Source organism: Lactuca sativa, chromosome 3 (assembly GCF_002870075.4).
Source record: "Lactuca sativa cultivar Salinas chromosome 3, Lsat_Salinas_v11, whole genome shotgun sequence".
In the NCBI taxonomy this organism is placed as follows: domain Eukaryota; kingdom Viridiplantae; phylum Streptophyta; class Magnoliopsida; order Asterales; family Asteraceae; genus Lactuca; species Lactuca sativa.
In genome coordinates, this window is record NC_056625.2 from 148,305,394 (window position 1) to 148,328,673 (window position 23,280).

General features: G+C 37.4%; 1 protein-coding gene across 1 annotated transcript; it reads left to right on the forward strand.

Moving 5' to 3' along the window:
• The first annotated feature begins 10,072 nt into the window (after positions 1-10,072).
• Positions 10,073-20,721, forward strand: LOC111888490 (7-ethoxycoumarin O-deethylase). The gene is made up of 2 exons (XM_023884657.3): positions 10,073-11,085; positions 19,921-20,721. The coding sequence occupies exons 1-2, from the start codon at positions 10,210-10,212 to the stop codon at positions 20,524-20,526; spliced, it is 1,482 nt and encodes a 493-aa protein (XP_023740425.1). The 5' UTR covers positions 10,073-10,209; the 3' UTR covers positions 20,527-20,721.
• The last annotated feature ends 2,559 nt before the right edge of the window (positions 20,722-23,280 follow it).

Here is a 23,280-nt window from a genome sequence, read left to right on the forward strand (position 1 = left end):
GGACTCCCTCTCTGTGATAACTCCACTTTCTCGGCTCATCCTCGGAAGTACCACTGAACTCTGTAACTCTACCCCTCATGGGTTCTAACTGGATACTCTCACTTATCACATACTCAAAAGCATAACACATATAACAACAAGTCCAAGGCTAAGGCATCACAAATCAGGCCACTCTAGTCCTAAGATATGAAATACCTAGCCTGTCTCTAGCATGCAATAATATCACATAAAGTGCATCATAAATATCTCATAGCACAAAAGTAAGGGTATTTTGGGAAATCACCGTTCGGGCTCTGGTTGATTGTACACACTACTCTTTCTTGCTTTCTCTTTGAACTCTTATTCACTTTTAGAAAATTATTTCTTTGAAAACTTTTCTTACTTCCTCAGTTTGAGTCCAGATTTACCCGAAGGCGCATCCGAATCCCTCAAACCAAGGCTCTGATACCAACTTGTAACACCGAAAATTTCAAAACAATTTTTCATTTAAAATAATCATTTTATTCTTAGAAACACGTGTTTAAAAATCTCATTCATAATCGAATTACAAAACATAACTCCATTTTCACCTGCATAGAAAACCAGGATCCTCCAGAACATGACTCTTTCTATGGTGTGTACAATCAAGCCGATGCCGTCCCGTGATACTGAAAGAAACCTAAAAAACATCACACAAAACACTGTAAGCACGAAGCTTAGTGAGTTCCCCAAAATACCACACACATAACACATACTAGCCACTCGAGGCTATAACTCTATGGGTCCGTGCACCCATACTCTGTGAACCCTCAGGTTCTAACTCTGTGAACCTTCCGGTTCTAACTCCAGGAACCCTCTGGTTCCAACTTTGTAAACATGCACAACATAAATCACATAGAAATAATGCAGTACAACACATAACATACATAGCATACAAATACTCTGTCACATAACTCTGGTTACCTACTCAAGGTAGTGTATAGTGAGGAGACTCACCTGGCAAGCAGAAAGCAGATATCTCCACACTTGAATCTCGAACTCGCCACCGCCTAACACGTAAGGCAAATACTCTCATGACTATAACTCTAGAATCAACCCTCTCATGGCACCCTCTTAAGGGTAAAAGACTATTTTACCCATCACTTGGCCCAAAGGCCACATCGCTGACCAAACTCTAAAGTCAACGGTCAACTCTTGGTCAAGGACAAGGTCAAAGTCAACCTCTGACTGACCCTACTCCCCGAGTCAAACCTATGACTCGCCGAGTTCCCATAATCAGAACATCACTCAATCTGCGACCTAACTCGCCGAGTCACCCCGAGACTCGCCGAGTCAAACAACTCTGAGTCCACTCGCACACAACTCACCGAGTCATCCCTTGACTCACCGATTCACGACTCAACCAAGGAATATCGGGACTCTTCGACAAGACTCGCCGAGTCCAAGAACAGACTCGCCGAGTCTAAGACTATCATCAACCTACTCGCCGAGTTGTTCTTCCAACTCGCCGAGTCCCAGCTCATCTTCAAGCAACTCGTCGAGTACACCCATGTGACTCGCCGAGTACCACCGGGCTGAATCCATTCAGAAGCATTCCAGGCCATGCAATTGCTCCAAAACATAGATCTAGTCTCCTACCACTCATCCATCACGTAAAGTGGCAAACTTTACGTGAATCCAAAGAGATCTAGGCTATTTGCACAATGGTTTAGGGTTTGGGACATGTAAGCTTCACTAAACACTCCAACACAGGGACTTTCATGCTCTCTGATTCTTCTCCCTTCCAGAACTGAGGTAGCAACCTCAGATCTAACCTCTAGACTTCCAATTACATCCATAGACAAGTTCCCACAACCCCAAAATGAAGAAACAACATATCAACAGTCCAAGAATGAGATATTACCTCCAAGGAACGCCCCAACTGCAATGTAATTCGAATCCAAGCAAAGCCCCTTGCACCAAGCCTTCAATCTCCCAAAAATCCCTTCAATAATCATCTCCTTCAAGCTCCTAAATGAGATATGATCACTCACACACGAAGGCTAAGGGTTTCTGGATTTGGGGATGAATAAAGAGGCTGAGAGTGGGCTGATATGTTCCTTATATAGGGCTCAACCCCGGGAATTAGGGTTTTCTCCACTCAGCGCCTACTCGCCGAGTCCTCCTTACTGACTCGCCGAGTCGGCTATTTAACACGCGACCCAGTCACGACTCTACTCGCCGAGTCCATCCCTGGACTCGCCGAGTCACTCTCTCACAACTTACCCTTTTAGCCCTTCAACTTTACTCTTGATATTTCAGGATGTTACATTATTTAACTTTCACTGATGATTATAGTAGATATGGACATGTCTATTTAATCAAGCATAAGTCAGAGACTTTTGAAAGGTTTTAAGAGTTTAAACAGGAAGTCGAGAATCAATTGGGCAGGAACATTATGATGTTTCGATTCGATCGTGGTGGTGAGTATGCCTTAGAAACTGCCGCCCATTTCCTTAATCTAGTCCTTACAAAGAAAGTTGCCAAAACTCCTCATGAGATGTGGATTTGTAAAGTTCTCAAACTAGACCACATCAAGATTTGGGGTTGCAAGGCTTTTATGAGGCGCGAGACTCATGATAAGCTCGAACCTCGAAGTGAGAGGTGTATTTTCATCGGCTACCCACATGAATCCTTTGGTTACCTCTTCTACAGACCTAGTGAGAATGTGGTCTTTGTAGCAAGGAGGGGTGCCTTGAGAGAGAGAGAGAGAGGGAGAGAGAGAGAGAGAGAGTTCATAAGCTAAAGAAACAATGGGAGGCAAATTGACCTTGAAGAAATTCAAGAGTCAAGTGGTGAAGGAACTTCAAACCTTAGCACTCAACCTGAGGAGGAAACTCCTGTTGAGCCAATTGACGAGTCTGTACCTCTGAGGCGTTCGATAAGAGTTATGAATCCACCTGAGCGTTATTATGGCTTCCATATTACTGCAGAAGGTGATACACTTATCAGTGATGAGACATTCGTAATTCTGGATGAACCTAACAACTACGTGGAAGCTATGACAGGCCCCGAGTCTGCTAAATTGAAAGAGGCAATGGACAACGAGATACAGTCCATGTATGACAATCAAGTTTGGAACTTGGTTGACAATGTACCAGGTCGTAAGATAGTTAGGTGCAAATGGATCTTCAAGATGAAGACCGACATGGATGGTAATGTACACACATATAAGGCTCGACTGGTTGCAAATGGCTTTTCTCAAACGCCGGGAGTTGATTATGATGAGACGTTTTCACCAGTTGCAAAGATTAAGTCCATTAGGGTCCTGTTAGCCATTGCTGCATTTCATGATTATGAAATATGGTAAATGGATGTCAAAACCGCCTTCCTTAATGGAAGTTTGGCTGAGGATGTTTAGATGAGTCAGCCAGAGGGTTTTGTCAGTACATAATACCCTAATAGAGTGTGTAAGCTTGAGAAATCCATCTATGGGTTGAAACAAGCACCTCACAGATGGAATCTTTGTTTCGATGAGAAAGTCAAAGAGTTTGTCTTTTCGAGGAGTGAAGATAAATCCTGTGTATATGTCAATGCTAGTAGGAGTATAGTTAGCTTTTTGGTACTGTATGTGGATGCCATACTAATAGGAAATGACATACCAACCTTGCAGGAAGTAAAGTCCCGGCTTGGGAAGTGTTTCTATATGAAAGACCTAGGAGAAGCTGCCTATATTCTAGGGATAAGGATTTTGAGAGACCGGAGTAAAAGACTCATTGGACTTAGTCAGAGTACCTACTTTGATAAGGTGCTGAAGAGGTTTAGTATGCAAGATTACAAGAAAGAAGAGTTACCCATCCAGAGTAACGCCAGACTGAGTAAAACTCAGAGCCCAAGTACTGAGGATGAGATAGCATAAATGAGTCGAGTACCTTATGCTTCTGTAGTAGGCTTGATCATGTATTTTATGACCTATACTCGTGTCGATGTGGCCTTTGCCTTGAGCATGGTCAGCAGATATCAGGGGAATCCTGACAAGGCTCACTGGACCGCGGTAAAGAATATTCTCATGTACTTGCGGAGGGCTAAGGATTGGGTCCATACTCTCAGCGGGAGTGATGACTTGAGAGTTGTAGGGTATAGTGATGTTAGCTTTCAGACTGATAGGGATAATTTTTGCTCTCAGTCAGGCTGGGTCTTTACCTTAAACGAAGGAGCAATTACTTAGAAGAGTTCCATGCAGGAGATAATGGCTGATTCAACTTGCGAATCAGATTACATAGCAGCAAGCGAGGCAACAAAGGAGGCGATATGGCTGAAGAACTTCATTAGAGACCTTGGAATAGTACCATCTATAAAGGAGCCTATAGAAATTTTATGTGATAGTGAAAGTGCAGTTGCCTTAGCCAAGGAACCAAGCGATCACGGGAGATCCAGACACATCGACAAAAAAATATCATTTCATCATATATCGCATAGAAGAAGGACTCCTCGTGGCAAAGAGTGTAGCATAGGATGAGAACCCAACAGATCCCCTCACGAAGGGATTGAGTCGGGTTAAGCATCTCCAGCATGCTCGGAGCATAGGGCTGAAGGATGATATTAGTTTTAGTAGTTAGATAATTTTGAAATTTTTAAAGTGTAATTGATATTTGATGATGAATAAAAGTTTTGTTTATTTATGAGTAAAGTGTTGCTATCTTTTGTCAATCGTTTACTATATTTCTTTTTCATGTTTTGACTTCCAGAATAATTATGTTTGGTATATCATATTATTCGAATTCTCTACATTCGGTCATATGTTGGAAGTAGGTATGAGTCAAGACTGTCATGAGTTGGTTGCAGAGGTCTAAGTTGTTGGACATGGCTACAACACTCATGAGTGCTCATAAGTTCTGAGTATTGGATTCAACCATGCTCACTGGTATCACGTCATGGAATTTATCTCGAGTGATCGTGAGACAGTAATATCATATAAGTCTTGAAACCTTAAGATATGACTTGTTGCCTATGAGTTGGTTATACATTGATTGTACGAAAAAGCATTGGTAACTCGATGTTATAAAACGTGCTTTTGTGTGTGATTCAACAAGTAGTAGAACAAGCATATGAGTCGAAGTTTATCTGTTCCTTCTTGGATTAGAAGCGATATTTGGGCCCCTCGATGATTTTGTTTTGACCTATGTATCGGGCCCGGTCAGAACTAAGTTGATGTGTTCAATTAAGTTATTTGTCAAACAAATCGGAAATCGGGAAACAAACTGTTGGAAAATAAGTAAGGCATTGTTCCATGTATTTTTCCGACTGATATCTAGAACAGAGGATTATATGATCACTTATCTTAAATGGCGTATCATCATTTTCTCTGTTCCAAGAGACCTTGAAAGAGTTACGATTGCTGATCGGTTCCTAAAGTCATACTTGCAGTTATAGTTATTAGACTTATCCAAGTGGGAGACTGTTGGATAAGGTGTTTAAGTCCATAACTATTTCTGGTATGTACTTGACCCGGTAAGGTATGGTCTATTTGGGTTGCATGGCATCATGCATTTTGATAGACTAAATGAGAGAAATAACACTTGTGGTTTATTAATATATTATAAGTTCTAATATATTAATAGAATTATTTAATTAGTTTTGATCATTAATTAATTTAGAATTAATTAAGTGATCAAAAGATGACTAATTAAATATATGGGTTGATTATGTAAATCATCCATAACTTGTATAGTGGGCTAATGCTCCATGGATTATCAAGTTGGGCTAAAAACCATAGGATGCTCCATGGTGGTTATATAACCCATGGGTCATTGAAATGAAAGATCATGACGATTAGGGTTTACATGGTGTAACCCTAATTGTAACACACTATATAAAGAACATGACATTCACCAAAGTCGGCTACATGAAGTTACAAGAGGGCAAGGCCGATTTTTCAAGTGTTCCACATTCTCTCAAAGTTATTCCAAAGCACTTGGTGTTGTGTGAAACATTTGAGGCATCACACTTGGGGTGCTAGGTTCTCAAGGTTTTCAAGGAATCCAATCAACTATAAGGTATGTAATTCTAGCCATCTTTTATGTTAAAAGTTCCCCATGTATGCTAGATAGGATTATGAACCTTGGAAATCAAATTTTGCATGTATTTTGCACAAACATAGATCCAAGGTTTTCTAGGGTTGCATGTACACTTAGGATTGTTAGAATGCTCATAACCCATCAGTAAGCTCGAAGGCTTAGTGAGTTACCCCCAAAAATACTAACGACATACAGATATAACCATATCATATAAACAAACACAACATGTATAAGGAGCCTTCAGCCTGACTGGACCGGATCGCAGGCCTTCAGCCTATCTGGACCGCTCTCCAAGCCTTTGGCACGTTTTGAACGCCTTGCAGGGCCTACAGCCTATCTGAACCACTCGTCGGGCCTTCGACCCGACTGAATCCCTTTGCAGGGCCTTCACTTTATCCGAACCACCGTGGGTATGCCGGTCTTCAACACAAAGCAGGACCGCCTCAACCCAACCCCGAATAAAACAAACATGTGCAAATAATATCATACACTAGCATATATAACAGTCAAACCGATCTAACAGATCACTAATCACAGCAACATCATATAACCAGGATACAGACCCTACCGGTCACTAACATAGCATCATCATATATCTAGGATATCGACCTAACCAGGTTACTAAGCATATCACCATCCTAATTACCAGGATATCAATCAATAAGCATATCATATAATAAACCCGGATACAAATCCAATACGGGCTGGCATTGGTGCCTTAGACCCTGTTGATATAGTGAGGAGAACTCACCTTACAAGTAGCTCGATGGTAATACAGTCAACTCCTCCACGCATCGCTCCAAACACCAACACCCACCAATGGTCCATTCCCGTAAATTACCAAATTACCAAAATGCCCCTTAGAAGTCAAACTGGTCAACCCTTAGTCAAAGTCAAAGTCAACGGTCAAGGTCAATAGTCCATGTTGACCCGACTCGTCGAGTGCAGTTTATTGACTCGTCAAGTCCTTCCAGAACTCAAGAAGTCGTGAAATCCCCAGTTGACTCTTCGAGTTTCCCTACAACTTGTCGAGTTCATGCATGTCTAAATGTCGGGAAAACCTTAGCTGACTCACAGAGTTGTCCTACTGACTCACCGACTCCACCCAAAAATCCTTGCACGACAATCTTCATCGGACTCGCCGAGTTGGCCAATCAACTCGTCAAGTCCCTTTAGTCCAACACTCATTCAGACGATTCTAGGCAAGGGAAATGCACTATCATGCTGAAGGCTGTAAATTTATAATTATAAGGATCAAGATAAGCCTAGATCTGAAGTTGCAACTTCAGATATTGGTTCATCACCCGAAATGAAACAACATGCTAAAATGGCCCCAAAACTCAAATATAGAAGGGTCTAACTAGAAGGAGATCAAGGTAACGACTTGATACCTTCAAATGATGCTAAACTGGGGTAGACTTCAGATCCACACACGTTGCTTGCCTCAAACTTCTTGATCTTCAAGCTCCTTGTAACAAGATCTACCTTCCAAGCTTAAAATACAAAAATATGGAGAGTAAACACGAATTAGGGTTTCTTGGCTCAAAGGGGGGGGGGGGGCTATAAGGGAAGCCAAGGGAGGTGATGACCCTTTAAATAGGGTGCAACACCCTGGAAATTAGGGTTTCATCCATCAGCTCTAACTCGTCGAGTCGTGTCCTTCGACTCGTCGAGTTGGCCACTTAAAACACGCGGCTGATTTCGTTCCTACTCGACGAGTCAGGGCATCCGACTCGTCGAGTAGACCTTTTAAGATGTAAATAAAACTGTAAATTTTATACCTGAGAGTCGGGGTGTTACATGATTCCTCAACAACATCAACGTAATCTCACCATCATTTAATATTTTTTTTATCAATCAGCACTTCAAAAAACTTCAAGCTTGTGTGCTTCTTGTTTATTTTCGTATTCTTTCTAAATTTTGTATGTGATTTAGTCCATCTTATATAATTTAAACATTTTTAACTTTATTTTTATACTACTTGATAATCATTTTTCTAGAAATAAAAAATAACAAGAGTGAATTTAGATTGTTGAATTAGTTTTGTGATAATTTGAATGTATCAATTTGAATTTAGATGAATTTAAATATTATTATGATTTTGGTTGGTAAAATTTAGATGAAATTAAATTTCATTTTCCTTTGAATTAATTTTGTTTATTTTTACAAAGGATTTAGTATATTTAAGCTATAAAATATAAATACACTAGGTATGAGACCCGTGTATTATACGAGTTGATTTAAAAAAAGATTAAACATTAAAATGTAAACAAAAAATATTTTTCATGTACAACTTTAAAATAAGAAAGACAGAAATATATTTATTGTAATTTAATATCATATATATGATATTTAATATTTATATATATAACTATATGACTTTAATTTTAAAAATTGAAACAAACCAAATATTGACAAGTAGATAATATTTATTTTAAAAATACCACAAAATCATAAGTGTCAAAACTTATAAAAAATTGACATGTGGCAAAAAAAACATTTATTTATTATGGAGGATTTCGTTGGTTTATCATTAGAAAATTATTTTTAAAAATAAACTCTAAAAATAAATTACATCAAATTTACCATATTTTAGATCGAATTTGCCATATGTTTGTTTGCAAAAAAAATCATAAATAATTCTAGATTTTTTTTTATAAATCAATCTATTTTAAATAACATCTATCGTAAAATAAATCAGATTGCTTTATTTCATGTTTTACCAATTTCTAACAAACAGGGCCGGTCCGGTAATTTTGAGATCCCTGTGCTACAAGTAATAAATGGGCCCTAATATAAGAAAAATAATTAGTTTAAAAAATCATCTCATAAAACGCAAAGCAAGTGTTTTGAACCTTGGTCTATTTATAAGGAAGCTAAAATGAGCACACCTTAAAGCCACCTGAACTATTGGAATTTTTGTTAAGGTTCTACGTTAATATATATATATATATATATATATATATATATATATATATATATATATATATATATATATATATATATATATATATATATATATATATATATATATATATATATATATATATATATATAAGGCATCAGTTAAAAATAAAAAAAGTGGGAGTTGACGGAAATCGAAATCTGGAAGTTTGGTAGCAAACAGCAAAACGTGGCTTGTATAGCCAACTGAACTAAAAACAATTTGTTAATATTATTGCGTAACATAATATATAATATATATGAACTATATAAATTGGGTAGAATACGGGCCCCGTTTTTTCCCGGGCCCTGTACGGTTGCACACCTTGCACACCCTCAAGGCCGGGCCTGCTAACAAAAAATCATACATACTTCCTTAATAACACCAACATAAAATCACCATCCTATAATCTCTTTTATAAATCAAAACTTCAAAATTCTTCAAGCTTATCGATATATTGCTTCTTTATCGTAATATTTCTCTAAATTTTGTATGTGAATTTCGTGTAATGTGTTCACTAAAGTAATTGACCTTTTTATAGTAATAAATATATAAAAATAGAAATATAAAAGGTTATTTGAAATTTATAACTATTGTAGTGGTTGTTATTATAATTTAGGAAATGTAAAATAATATAGCTTTGAAATCAATATTTAAGATAACTATTTATTTCTAACTACATACATATTAAAATGACATTTATAATATAAATGAAAGTTTTAAGCTGCTTGTTTAAAAACAATGTTCTAATAAAGAATTATTTAAAATACAATTCTCTAATATACGAAAAGAAAATTATATGATTAGAAGTTAAAACTACATTGATATCTATTTCATTTTGCACTAATTTTAACATCATTATTTTTAATATCTTATTCGTAAACATTAAATTTTATGATATGATTACAATATCCAATATTTATCAAAGAAAAAAATGAATGGTTTGTCATATGGATTTTTAAGTCTATTAACTCAATTACTTAAATATTTACATTTATTTATAACCTACAAAGTATTTATAGCACTCGTAGTGCCAGACACCACATTCAATCAAAAAAAGTTCATTTAGTGTTTTCACATAAATATGAGTCCCTAAAGTCAAAGATCTGCTACCTTTTTTGTTGTTTATATACCACTTCATTTTTCGTTAACCCAACTTATGCAATATATAGTATAAAAAAGCAATATTTGACACTCTCTTCCATAACACCTCTATACGACCCTGCATCAATGGAGTTTGTAGTTATCGCTATTGGCCTGTTCTTATTCAACGCACTTTTTGGAGCCGCTCTCACAATTTTCAGCCTCCGGAAACCCAAGAACTTACCTCCAGGCCCAACCCCGCTGCCAATCATCGGAAGCCTCCACCTGCTCGGCGACAAACCACACCAATCCCTAGCCAAGCTCTCCAAGATCTATGGCCCAATCATGTTCCTTAAACTTGGTCGCGCCACCGCTCTTGTCATCTCCTCCGCCGCTGCCGCCAAAGAAGTCCTCCAAAAGCAAGACCTTGCTTTCTCCTCCCGCCATATCCCCGACGCCGTCACCGCCCATAACCAGTCCCTTCACTCCGTCGTCTGGCTCCCTGTTGCCACCCAGTGGCGGATCCTCCGCAGAATCCTTAACACCAACATCTTCTCCAGCAGCTCCCTTGATGCTAACCAGCACTTACGGAGCCTGAAAGTGCAAGAACTGGTTGCATACTGCCGGAAAGCCAGCCAATCCGGAGATTCAGTCAACATCAGTCGAGCTGCTTTCAGAACCACCCTAAATCTCCTATCCAACACTCTTTTCTCCAAGGATTTGACAGACCCGTATGAGGATTCCGGTAAAGAGTTTAAGGAGCTGGTTGATAACATCATGGTGGAGGCTGGGAAGCCAAATCTGGTGGACTTTTTCCCGGTGTTGAAGAAGATCGATCCACAAGGGATCAGGAGGAGAATGACGAATTATTTTGGGAGGATTAATGAGATTTTTGAGGAATTGATTGAAGAGAGGTTGGGGATGAGTGAGTCGAAGCACGATGATGTATTGGACGTTTGTTTGAAAATAAGTCGAGAGAATCCAGATGAGATCAATCGAACACATATCAAGAGCTTGTTTTTGGTACGTAACTTATTTAACATTCGTGTATTTCAAACATGCAAAAACTGTATCAAGTTTAATTGGTAGTTATTCCATGTCTCAAAGACTCAAACCATAATCAAGAATTTTCATATTAGGTTCCCCCCCCCCCCCCCCCCCCCAAAAAAAAAAAAAAAAAAAAAAAACATTTTCTACCATCTAGGATTCTTGATCAGTTGATCCTCTAAAAAGGAATTTCATAAAAAAAAAAAAAACACTGCATGTTATGACAACCATACATAAACCTACTTTCTTAAATACAATTTCTTCTTTGTTATTAATATTGCATTCCGGTTAGGTTGGAAACCTAATTGGAAATTCGGTTTAAGTGATTTTCAAATTAAGCTGTAGGAAATATCCGTAGGTATATTTATTATTCAATTAAATACAAAAGAATGCCTTGCTTTTTCGATTCAATTATCCAAAAACTATTATCTCAATTTTTAGTAAAAAACAAAGTCCTTTTGATTTTTAATAGCTAATAGAGAGATTGAACTTCTTGTCTTCTCATTATACTTTATATGTATTTATACCACAACCTATTTGAAAAAAAATTTCAAAGTTAAAAAATAATTCTAATCATATAACACAATACAAATACCAATAACGATAACGATAACGATAACGATAACGATAACAATAACAATTAGGGATAAACAGAGACAGATACCTGTCTCATTTTCCTGGAACCGGAACCGCAACCGGTCTATAGGGTTCTTAAATTTTTGGAACTAGTCCCGAAACCGGCGATTACGGTTCAGGAAGTGCGTAACTCGGTTACATCATTTTTTAGTTTCATTAATGCAAAATGGAATTTTTACATTCATATCCTTATAAACTACAAGTCATGAAACAAAAAGTAAATATTATAAGTAGTTCATGACGATACAAGTTACAAACGGCAAAAAAATTAATCGTTTTAAAAGATAATCCAAATTACTAAATACAAGTCATGAACCAAAGTTTATGTTCTTACCATCAACCATCACATATGCTCAAATTGTTTTACAATCATGCATTTACATTTATATAAAGCCTTTTATTTTGAGAAAACAAAAACATTACAAATATGACTTATTAGCATATTAATATCCAATTAGATACTCCCAACAAATGTCTTATTCATCAAGTATTAAATATTTTTAAATTTAAATATTTCGAAACCAGTTTCGACGGTTACTTGGCGGGTAACAGTTCTTAAAAATTGAAAACAAGAACCAGTCATTGGCGGTTCTCATTTTTAGGTACCGGAACCAATGACCTTGGTTTTGTTTTAAGAATCAATGGTTCTGAAACTGTTAGGGATGAGCAAAAGGACCGAACCGGCCGGAACCGGACCGGAACCGGGAACCGGCTTCGGCCAAAATCAAGAACCGAACCGGCCCGGTGGTTCTACTGGTTCCGGTTCTACCGGTTTCCGGTTCCTACCGGTTGTTGTCGTGTCTTCAAATGTTGGAACATGTATTCGAAAAATAGCATCATACAGTTCCGGTTTTTGCCGGTTCTACCGGTTCTGGTTATATCGGTTCCGGTTCCTACCGGTTCCCGGTTCCAAAAATCCACAAAAATAATGTCCCGGTCCCGGCCCGACCGGTTCCATCGGGTCCCGGTTCCGGCCGGTTCTCCGGTTCATATGCTCATCCCTAGAAACGGTCCTGGTTCCAAAAGCAGATATTCGCTGTCCATGCTCATAGCTAATAACAATCACAATAACAATAATAGCAATATTGTGATAATTCTATATAATACACCCTCTCAACAGGAGAGCATATGGAGGACAAATGCTTAAAGCGTCTTTAACAACAAATTTTTTTACTAGGTTTTTTCATATCACCTCAATTAAATATAATGTCAACACAACAAAATAAAATGCGTGAATTACCACTGCAATAGATAAGCTTTTTTATTAGGTTTTTTAAAAAATAAAAATAATTCAAATACAAATATGGCGGCCATATTGATTTGTAACGACCCAAATTTTTCAAAGAAATTTTTCGTTTTTAATTAGTCAATCATAATTCGTAAAACATGAAGATCTAATTAATTGTTTTCAAATCCACCATCATTACACATTATTTTAAAAACATCAGAGTGTCCCCAAATCATATCGGAAAAGAGAGATAGAGTGCACGCCGCATCATCACGCCTTGCCTTTGCCCTTGGGCTCCGATGTACCTGAAACAATTCCACAACGGTATGTTGAAAGCTTAGTGAGTCACCCAGAGCATACCCTACACAACATCCATATGCCATATTAGCTATAAAAGCCATCTCTACCACATAACACATATCGATTAACTATAGTAACTACCTCTACCACATATCACACATTAGTTAGCTATGAAGCTATCTCTACCGTTAGCCACAAGGGCTATCTCTACTATTAGCCATAAGGGTTATCTCTACCGTTAGCCATAAGACTATCTCTACCATTAAGCATAAAGGCTGTCTCTACCATTAGCCATAAGGCTATCTCTACCATTAGCCACAAAGGCTATCTCTACCACATATCATCCATACATACATATCACACCTTTACATAGCAAGTAAACCAACTATCATGAAATGGGTCGGCTTTGGTGCCTTAGACCCATTGGTATGGTGAGAAAACTCACCTCTCAAAGGCTAAACAGGCGAACTGAAGTCAGATAACTCCCATACTGCTCCTCTGCCATATGGCATCCATACCCCTCTCCTCCCACTTCCATTGTGATCTCCTCCTACTTCCACATGGGAACGGGTAGCGGCTGGACCTTACCATGAGGCCGCTGATGATCGACCTTGACCTTCCTATAATTCAAGCACGCTCTACCAACCAAGAAATTTCCTGCTTCATGTAGGGCCACCAATAACTCAGCCTCAAGTCCCTATACATTTTTGTAGCTCCTGAATGTATAGAAAACCTGGACTTATGCGCTTCCTCCAATATATTCTATCTCACTCCCAAGTCGTTGTTACCCACACCCGACCACACTGCGTCAAGAGACCTCAGCTATCCTTAACAAACAAAGGATATTGTCCTCAAATCATCTGTACCTTCCAATTCTCTTTCTTCACTCCCTTAACCTGAGCTTCCTTGATCATCTCCAAAAACAGGGTGATCACCGTCATCCTCAAACACACATTCCCAATCGGGGAACCTACCGTCTTATGGCTCAAAGTGTTGGCCACTACGTTGGCCTTCCCTGGGTGGTATAGAATCTCGCAATCATAGTCTTTTAGCACGTCCATCCACCTTCTATGTTGCATGTTGAATTTCTGCTAATCCATCAAATGCTTCAGACTCTTGTGGTCGGTGTAAATGGTACACCACACTCCGTAAAAGTAATGCCTCCAAATCTTGAGTGCAAACACCACTGCCCTAGTTCTAGATCATGAGTGGGGTAATTCGCCTCATGGGGCTTCAATTGTCGCGAGGCGTATGCTATCACGTGCCCCATATGCATCAGTACCATACCTAACCCTAAAATCTATGCATCACAGTACACCGCCAGATCATCTAATCCCTTCGGTAGTACAAGGATCGGAGCCTCGCACAATATCCTCCTCAAGGTCTCGAAGGCCGACTGCTGATCCGTACCCCACCAGAACGTCACATTCTTCTTGGTCAGACGGGTCAATGAGAACGCAATCTTGGATAAATCCTAGATAAATCTTCGGTAATAACCCGTTCAACCCAAGAACCTACGAAACTCTAATGCATACTTCGGTACTTCCCACTGCATCACAGCCTCAACCCTGGTTGGATCAGCAGAAATACCCTCCTGATTGACGATATGCCCTAAAAATTGTACCTATCGCAGCCAAAAATCACACTTGGAGAACTTGGCATACAACTTTTCCATCCTTATGATCTCCAACACCTCCCTTAAGTGTTGCTCGTGTTGTTCACTGGTTTTAGAATAGACTAGGATATCATCAATAAAAATGATCATTGTCCGATCCAGCATCGGTCTGCACACCCTGTTCATGAGATCCATGAATGCTGCTGGGCATTGGTGATCCCAAACGACATCACCACAAACTCATAGTGCCCATACCGAGTCCTGAAAGCCGTCTTTGGTGTGTCCTCGTCTCTAATCCTCATCTGATGATACCCTGACCGAAGATCAATCTTGGAAAACAAGGACACACCCTGCAGCTGATCGAAAAAATCATTGATCCTTGGCAACGGATAACGGTTCTTCACTATTAGTTTGTGTAGTTTCCTTATAATCGATACACATCCTATGGGATCCATCCTTCTTTTTCACGAAAAGGATCGTTGCTCCCCACGAGGAACTGCTCGGACGAATTAATCCTCGGTCTAACAGCTTCTGAAGCTGTGTAGATAACTCCTACCTCTCGGGTAGTGCCAACCGATATGGTACCTTTGCTATCGAAGCGGCACGCCGCATCATCACACCTTGCCTTTGCCCTTGGGCTCCGATGTACCTGAAACAAATCCACAACGGTAAGCTAGAAGCTTAGTGAGTCACCCAGATCATACCCCACACAACATCCATATGCCATATTAGCTATAAAAGCTATATCTACCACATAACACATATCGATTAGCTATAGTAACTACTTCTACCACATATTACACATTAGTTAGCTATGAAGCTATGTCTACCGTTAGCCACAAGGGGTATCTCTACTGTTAGCCATAAGGGTTATCTCTACCGTTAGCCATAAGACTATCTCTACCATTAGGCATAAAGGCTGTCTCTACCATTACCCTTAAGGCTATCTCTACCATTAGCCACAAGGCTATCTCTACCACGTATCATGCATACATACATATCACACCTTTACATAGCAAGTAAACCAACTATCATGAAATGGGCAGGCCTTGGTGCCTTAGACCCATTGGTATGGTGAGAAAACTCACCTCTCAAAGGCTAAACAGGCGAACTGAAGTCAGATAACTCCCACACTGCTCCTCTGCCTATAATCAATGAGTAAATAACTCAGCATAATCCCATAAATACCCCCAGGGTCAACCTTGGTCAAAGTCGAGGTCTGTAGTCAAGGTCAACAGTCAATATTGACCTTGACTCGTCAAGTACATTCAGCCACTTGCCAGGTTCCCTACTTAACTCATCGGCTCGCCGAGTCACCCGACAGACTCATCGAGTTCCTTGATGTTCATGGCTGTAAACTTCCAACTGAACACCCTTGACCGTGAGCCATTGGTCGTGAACCTTTGACCTTAAATCCTTGACCGTGAAGGAGAAAACCCTCTCAACTTGTTGAGTCACCAGAGCGACTCGATGAGTTCTCACATATTCGGTCCTTTGCAGTGGGATTTAAGGTCTCAAACTTCAGATCCATAATCTCCTAGTGAAGATGTCATGTAAAGTTGCAAACTTTACGTTCATGCATGGCCTCACATGGTCACAACACCAAAACTATCCTTCACACAAGGTTTTCATTCATGTACAGAGGATAAGCTTATAAAAAGATGCGACTCGATGATATTTGTGACCCAAGAAGGTCCAGATCTGGAACCATATCCTTGTGATAGGTCCAGATCCAAGCCTGATTCCATCTCTTCAAGGTTGGCCATAACTTCCAAAAAGAAATCAAGTAAGGTAGCAGATTAATACCTCAGACAGATGCCCAACATGAAATAGATGCTTGATCTAATACTTCGTCTTCAAACTTGGAATCCTCCCCAAAATTTCAAAGATAAGCTACCAATTGTTCTTACTTCCCACACTAGAGAGTTTGCGGCCATGAACGTTATTCTATGGTGTTAAGGGAGGCTACTAGGGTATATAATGATGTTTATATATGGGGCAAACCCTGAAATTAGGGTTTTCTCTAAACAACTCTGACTCGCCGAGTTGGGCCTTCCGACTCGCCGAGTAAGTTCCAACCCGCGTTCAAGATGTCACGACCCTACTCGACGAGTTGGACTCCCAACTCGTCGAGTCCATGCATAAAATTTCCCCTAAATGGTAAACTCCAGCCAATCCTCGAAATAGATGTTACATGATTAAATAAGTGTTTGTTTAATTTTCTTTAATTGTTATAAGTTATAGGTCTGGAATGGTGAAAAAACTTTTGAGAAAAAGCTTGCTAACTAGAAAGTCTATTTGAAAAACCTATATTTCAAAAAACTTCCATTATAAGAAATAAGCCTTTTCAAATCTTTTTCACTTTGGAAAAACCCCTATGATGGATGCTCTTAGACTAATTTTGGAATCTTTTTCATTTTGAAAAAAACTCCTAAGATGGATGCTCTTAGACTAATTTTGAAATCTTCAAACATGATATTTAGGAGATCATTGGTGAAGATATCACCAATCTGATATCGAGAAAGATCATGCATGACACGAACTTGTCCATTGGCAATTTGTTCACATACAAAATATTTCTTATATTCGATGTGTTTTTTGTGTTAATATTTACGAGATTACTAAAAATATAGGTTGTTCTAAAGCTATGTTTGGCGGACTAGCTGAAAAGTTAGCTGTTAAATAAAAATCTAACTTATAAATGATAAGTTAATTGATAAAAAATAACGTTTGGTAAAACTAGCTGAAATATATAAGATTACATAAATGGATATGTAAGAGTATGTGTTTCTATAATTAATTAAGGGGTGTATTTGGAAAATTTTAAAAAAGCTCCTAAAAAGGTAGTCTAAGGGGGTGTTTGGCTTAGCTTTTCAAACCCCAAAAGTCCTTTTTGGAAAAGTTGCAAAAAGTCAGGATTTCCTGACTTTTCCAAAAAGTTCATTTTCCTTACATAAAAACTTCAAAAGTAGTTTGCCAAACATCTTTTGCTTTTTTTTTTCTTTTTCAAAAAGGACTTTTGGCTTTCAAAAGCTAAGCTAAACACCCCCTAAGTAGCTTTTCAAAAAGCTAGTTTATAAGGTAGCTTATAAGTTACTTTTTGGCTTACCAAACACGACAACATAAAAAAGCTCAAAAAATAAGCTAGCTTCTCAGCTAGTTGTGGCACGCCAAAATAGCCTAACATTATCATAATAGACTAGGGTTACATTGGTAATAGGTAAAAATAGTTCGAGGGGTAAATTGTGAATCCAATACATTTCAAACACTACATTAGCTACCATGTCTTATTTTTGTCTCAACATTGGAGAGAGATGGTAGCATGACCGTCGACACTCTGAATACCATGATATATGTAAGGTTGTCTCTTAGAAAATTCAATAATGGAAAGCAGATGAACATGTAATCGGTCCCATTGCCTAGTCGGCATCAGTATAAGTTGTGAGTTGAGGTGAGGGTGATTTAGATTAGGTATGACTGTAGTCTAATGTCTCACACACACACACACACAAATACACACACACACACACACACATATATATATATATATATATATATATATATATATATATAAAGTGTAGTACTCATTTTAAATTTAACTATGTGTGAGGCTTAAGTACATGCTTGTGTAGACAAATTTCTTGAATCGCCGTAAGATACTAAGATATGTTTATAAGACTAAAGGTTTTTTTGGAAATGTTAAATATATTAATATAAGGTACCCAAATCTAGCAAAAAGCTAGAGAATGGAACCAAAAGACAAGTACATATACATTTCAAGGATTACAAACCACTAAAAGGAGAGACTAACCATTCATCCAAACTGCATATTCCACTTTTACCCTGCGCTTCAACCAATAGAACGATTAGCTTAGTACTTCATTCCCATGAAGGGCCGAAGTACCTTCAATATGAAATAATCGTTTGTTTCTAAACTTCCATATATTCCAAAGCAAGCAATAACATATGACAACAAACCTTTCTCTTTTCCTTTGGCTGTTACACAAGGTGCCTGCCAGATGAAGAAAATCACCTACATTATTATAAGACTAAAGGTGAGGTGCTAAAAAAATAAAGATGTGATAAAGGGTAGGATCTTCATATAAATGGTCTTCTTGTTGCACTTTTCTCGACTTTGGTGTCGATAGGGGTGGATGTCAACATTCAAGTTAAGATGTCGTTTGCATATATGTATATACACATACGTTTATATGCATATGAACAAAAAAAATAAAAAAAGAAAACAATCCTTGTATGTATGTGTGTATGTATGGATTTATGTACATATCTTGAATTTTCAAATTTATAATTTACCGAGGGTTTTGTACAAATCAGTTATGCATAAATAATTTATTAATAATTATTAAAAGTTTGAAGAATTGAATTAAGGAATGTAATTTAGAAATTCAATTTGATGAAAAATGAAAATTTTGAAATATTAAATTCATGTATATAAACTAGTTTACATTTCTTAAACTAGACATCAATATTAATTAATTACATCAATAATGTAAACTGACAATATAAATATAATGTATAAACATAAATATTTTACTTAAAATTGATTTTTTTATTATATAATAACTAATAATTAAATTTAATATATATTTCCGCGTAAAAACTATACGCCAAAAAAACTATTTATCGCAACCATTTTGCACGGACACACATCTAATATATATAATATTTAATTTAAATGCATCTTACAAACTAATTTGTAAAAAAAAAATCTATTATTTTAATCATATTTTTATTTGTTTCTAAATAGAACAAAGGAAGGTAAAGAGAAGAAAAGTTAATTGACGAAGGTGCATCCCACGTCCATGGGTAATATGATTTTTTTTACTAAGTTATCTTATTTAGGAGAAGACAAACACAACGTTTTTTTTTTTATGTAAACGAGAATAGTATGATACACACCTTGAAGTATTATTTAATGATTTGAAAATTATTTCTATTATCAACAATTATTTCGGTGCTTATCTTATTTCTTATTTCAGTATTATCATATTATTTTGTATATCTGTTGTAGGATTTGTTTGTTGCTGGCAACGATACGACATCAAACACTTTAGAATGGGCAATGACCGAGCTATTGCGCAATCCACACATCATGACCAAAGCTAAAAAAGAGCTCGAACAAGTAGTCGGCAAAGGGAAAATTGTAGAAGAGTCACACATCTCAAAGCTACCTTACTTAGGCTGCATCGTGAAAGAAACCCTAAGGATTCATCCTCCAGTCCCCTTCTTGATCCCCCGAAAAATTCAAATCGATGTGAAACTGAATGGCTACATTGTGCCCAAGGGCACACAGGTGCTTGTCAATGCATGGGCTATAGGGCGGGACACAACCTTGTGGGATAACTCGATGAAGTTCATACCAGAAAGGTTCTTGACCTCAAGTCTTGATGTTCGGGGTCGTGACTTTGAGCTAATACCATTTGGTGCTGGACGAAGAATATGTCCTGGTTTGCCACTCGCAGTTCGTATACTTCATGTGATGTTGGGATCGTTACTCAATAATTTCGATTGGAAGCCGGATGGACTTGGGCATGATGACTTAGACATAAATGAGAAATTTGGAATCACCTTGCAAAAGGCTAACCCTCTTTGTGTTCTTCCAGTTCCACTAAATTAGTTATATACACTTACACCATTTACCTTACTATTTCCGAGCTAAATAAAAGATAATAAAAATGTAGCACCCAATTTGTTTTTGTAATAACTATAATATATGAAACCATATATATATGAAATTTGTTGAAACCGTGTCACACCCCCGAAACCAGATGGCGGAAACGTCCGGGGCTCGCGTGACTTAAATTGAATACCATCACAATGAATATACATGAATCATAACATAAACATCATCATGTATCAATACATTACAACTGATATCGTTTACATCCAGTACAATGTTTTCAAATATTACACATTCATAACACAAATTGTTTCAGAGTTTTCAAAACAAAACATTCTAGCATACTTGGTATTACCCTTCCGCTTATCTATTACCCGAGAATACAAGTTATTTTGGAAAAACGTCAACATATGAAATGTTGGTGAGTTAATAAACAAGGTTGTGAATAAAATGATTTGTATAGTTTATACAACCCAGAAAATACGATATTTTCTGAAAAGACGTCAACATATGAAATGTTGGTGAGTTCATAAGCAAGGTTGTGAATAAAATGATTTGTATAGTTTGTACAACCCAGAAAATACAATATTTTATGAAAAGACATTAGTTTATCAAAGTGTCAAAATCCATAAGTTGATGCATGAATGATTTCAAACCATATATATGAAGGGTGTTTAGTATTATAGTTATGGAATTTCCGAACGAATAGTATTGATTTCCCCGGAAAACCCGATGATTTCCGATGTCGAAAGATATACATGATTACTAACTATCTTACCGTCATATCAAATGACTATTGATTACTCCACCTTGATTACTGTTGAATAACGTCCTAATTCCGTCTACTTTGATTACTCGTAAGCCTTAGCGAACGAAGAGAAGATGAGCACTATGTCCTGCTTCTATCGTAAGTACCTTAGGCTGTCGGGGATGCGAAAGACACGATGGTCCAACTCGCATTTGATTACTTTGACCTTACTAGAAATACTAATGGGCCACTAGGGCCCAAAAGCACATAAAAGTTAATTAAAGTTCTTTTATATGGAATTGGTTCATAGGAGGCCCAATAACATATAAGCGTTATCCCTTTGGGCCCAAAGATTATGTTAATGGACTTGCAAGGTCCAACAAACATGATTTGAAACATCAAAGCCCAAACTTTGAATATCTACTCATCTTAGGTTCCGCATATCTATTGGAGGGTTCGATTTTTACAGTTGTTGTAATAGTATCGATTCGAGACCGATCAATTCGTTTGTAACGATATTTAGGGTTATAGGTGTATTCGTCTTTTGTTTTTTCGGCAGTCGTGTTTTTTTTGTATTTTGAATCAATGAAATAATTTGTTTAAAAGTAGAGGTTTGACCCTTTTCACACTTTTCTTTTTATAAAAATACAGGTTTAGTCCTTTAAATAAAAGAAAAGACAGTTTTAGCCCTTTAAACATTCTCGACACTTTTGTATCATAAATTTGTTGAAATGATTGTTTTAACTCAAAATTTATTTTGTTAACGGTTTTAGCCCTTTTAGAATAGCAATTTTCGGTTAAAATCCAACTTTTAAAATATTTTACAGTTTTGGTCCGAAATCCAAAAACTTTACATTTTTGATCCTTCTTTGGAAATAAAAAGCATTTTTAACCCTTGAAATAGTTTTGTTATGCTTTTTATCCCCTGTTTTGAAGAAAGTTTCATTTCATCCCCTTTAATTGTCATTTTTCGGAATTTTGGACTTATTGGGCCGAAAAGCCCAAAATTAGCCCATTAAGCTAAAAATTTACATTTTTAGTCCTTTGAAAATTTTAATATTCAGAAACAATTTTTGAAATTGTTTTGACTCTTTTGACCCTTAAGAAACCGTGGCTTGGCAAATTTCAACCCAAGTTTCGTATATTTGACATTTTAAGCCCACAAAAAGGGTTTTATGTTGAAGTATGTTTAACACAACCTTATAAGTTATTATTCTTTATTTTCTTGGTGTGAACTAACTTAGATCATGTTTTTTTACTTTCTCATGTCATAGATCTCGACATAGCACTCCTTTTTGGTTACATGTTCATCACAAAAACACATAAAATCATACACACATGCATAAAATCACACATAGCATACACATACACATATATCTACTCATTTTCTTGTATTCTCCCCCATAAAAAAATTAAAACCCGAAAAGAGAGGGGTATGAAGCTCACCTTGAGTTGTGGGTTCGGTTTTTGAAGAGAGAAACGAAGAAGATTCGATCCTAGCAAGTCTTTCTTGAAAGATTTTGACTTAGATCTGTTCTAAAATGCAAGATCACGAGTTGATTAGATTTAGAAGAGATTTTTGATGAAATGAAGTAGTTAGATCATGGATTAAACATCAACTTACCTTAGATGATGAGTTTTGTGGTTTGATTTCCTTGAAAAGCCTCCTAAATTTTGAGAATTTGATGAAGGATGAATGGAGTTTCTTTGAGAGAGTTTGAATGAAATATGTGTGTGTGTTTGTTTTGTTTCGGCCGAGAGAAAAAGAGAGGGGAAGAGAGAGATCTTGATGGGATGTTTGCATGGAGATATGAGATGAATGCATGGAGATCCAAGGGGTAAATGTGAGGTGGCAAAGCTAAAGTCAACCCTTTCTCTCTTGGGTTGTTTGGCCGAGAAAGGAGAGGGGAAAAGGAAGAAAATTGGGCTTTTTGCCCTTAGGCCCATCTTGTGCTTTACTTAGATGATTTTTGGCCCAATTAAATCAAAGCATGATTTTTATT

What these genes read in the sequence shown, in the direction of transcription:
- LOC111888490 (XM_023884657.3), top strand. Translation starts at nt 10,210, where the DNA reads ATGGAGTTTGTAGTTATCGCTATTGGCCTGTTCTTATTCAACGCACTT. An exon ending in ATATCAAGAGCTTGTTTTTG is followed by an intron (nt 11,086 to 19,920) that starts GTACGTAACTTA and finishes TATCTGTTGTAG; the next exon opens with GATTTGTTTGTTGCTGGCAA.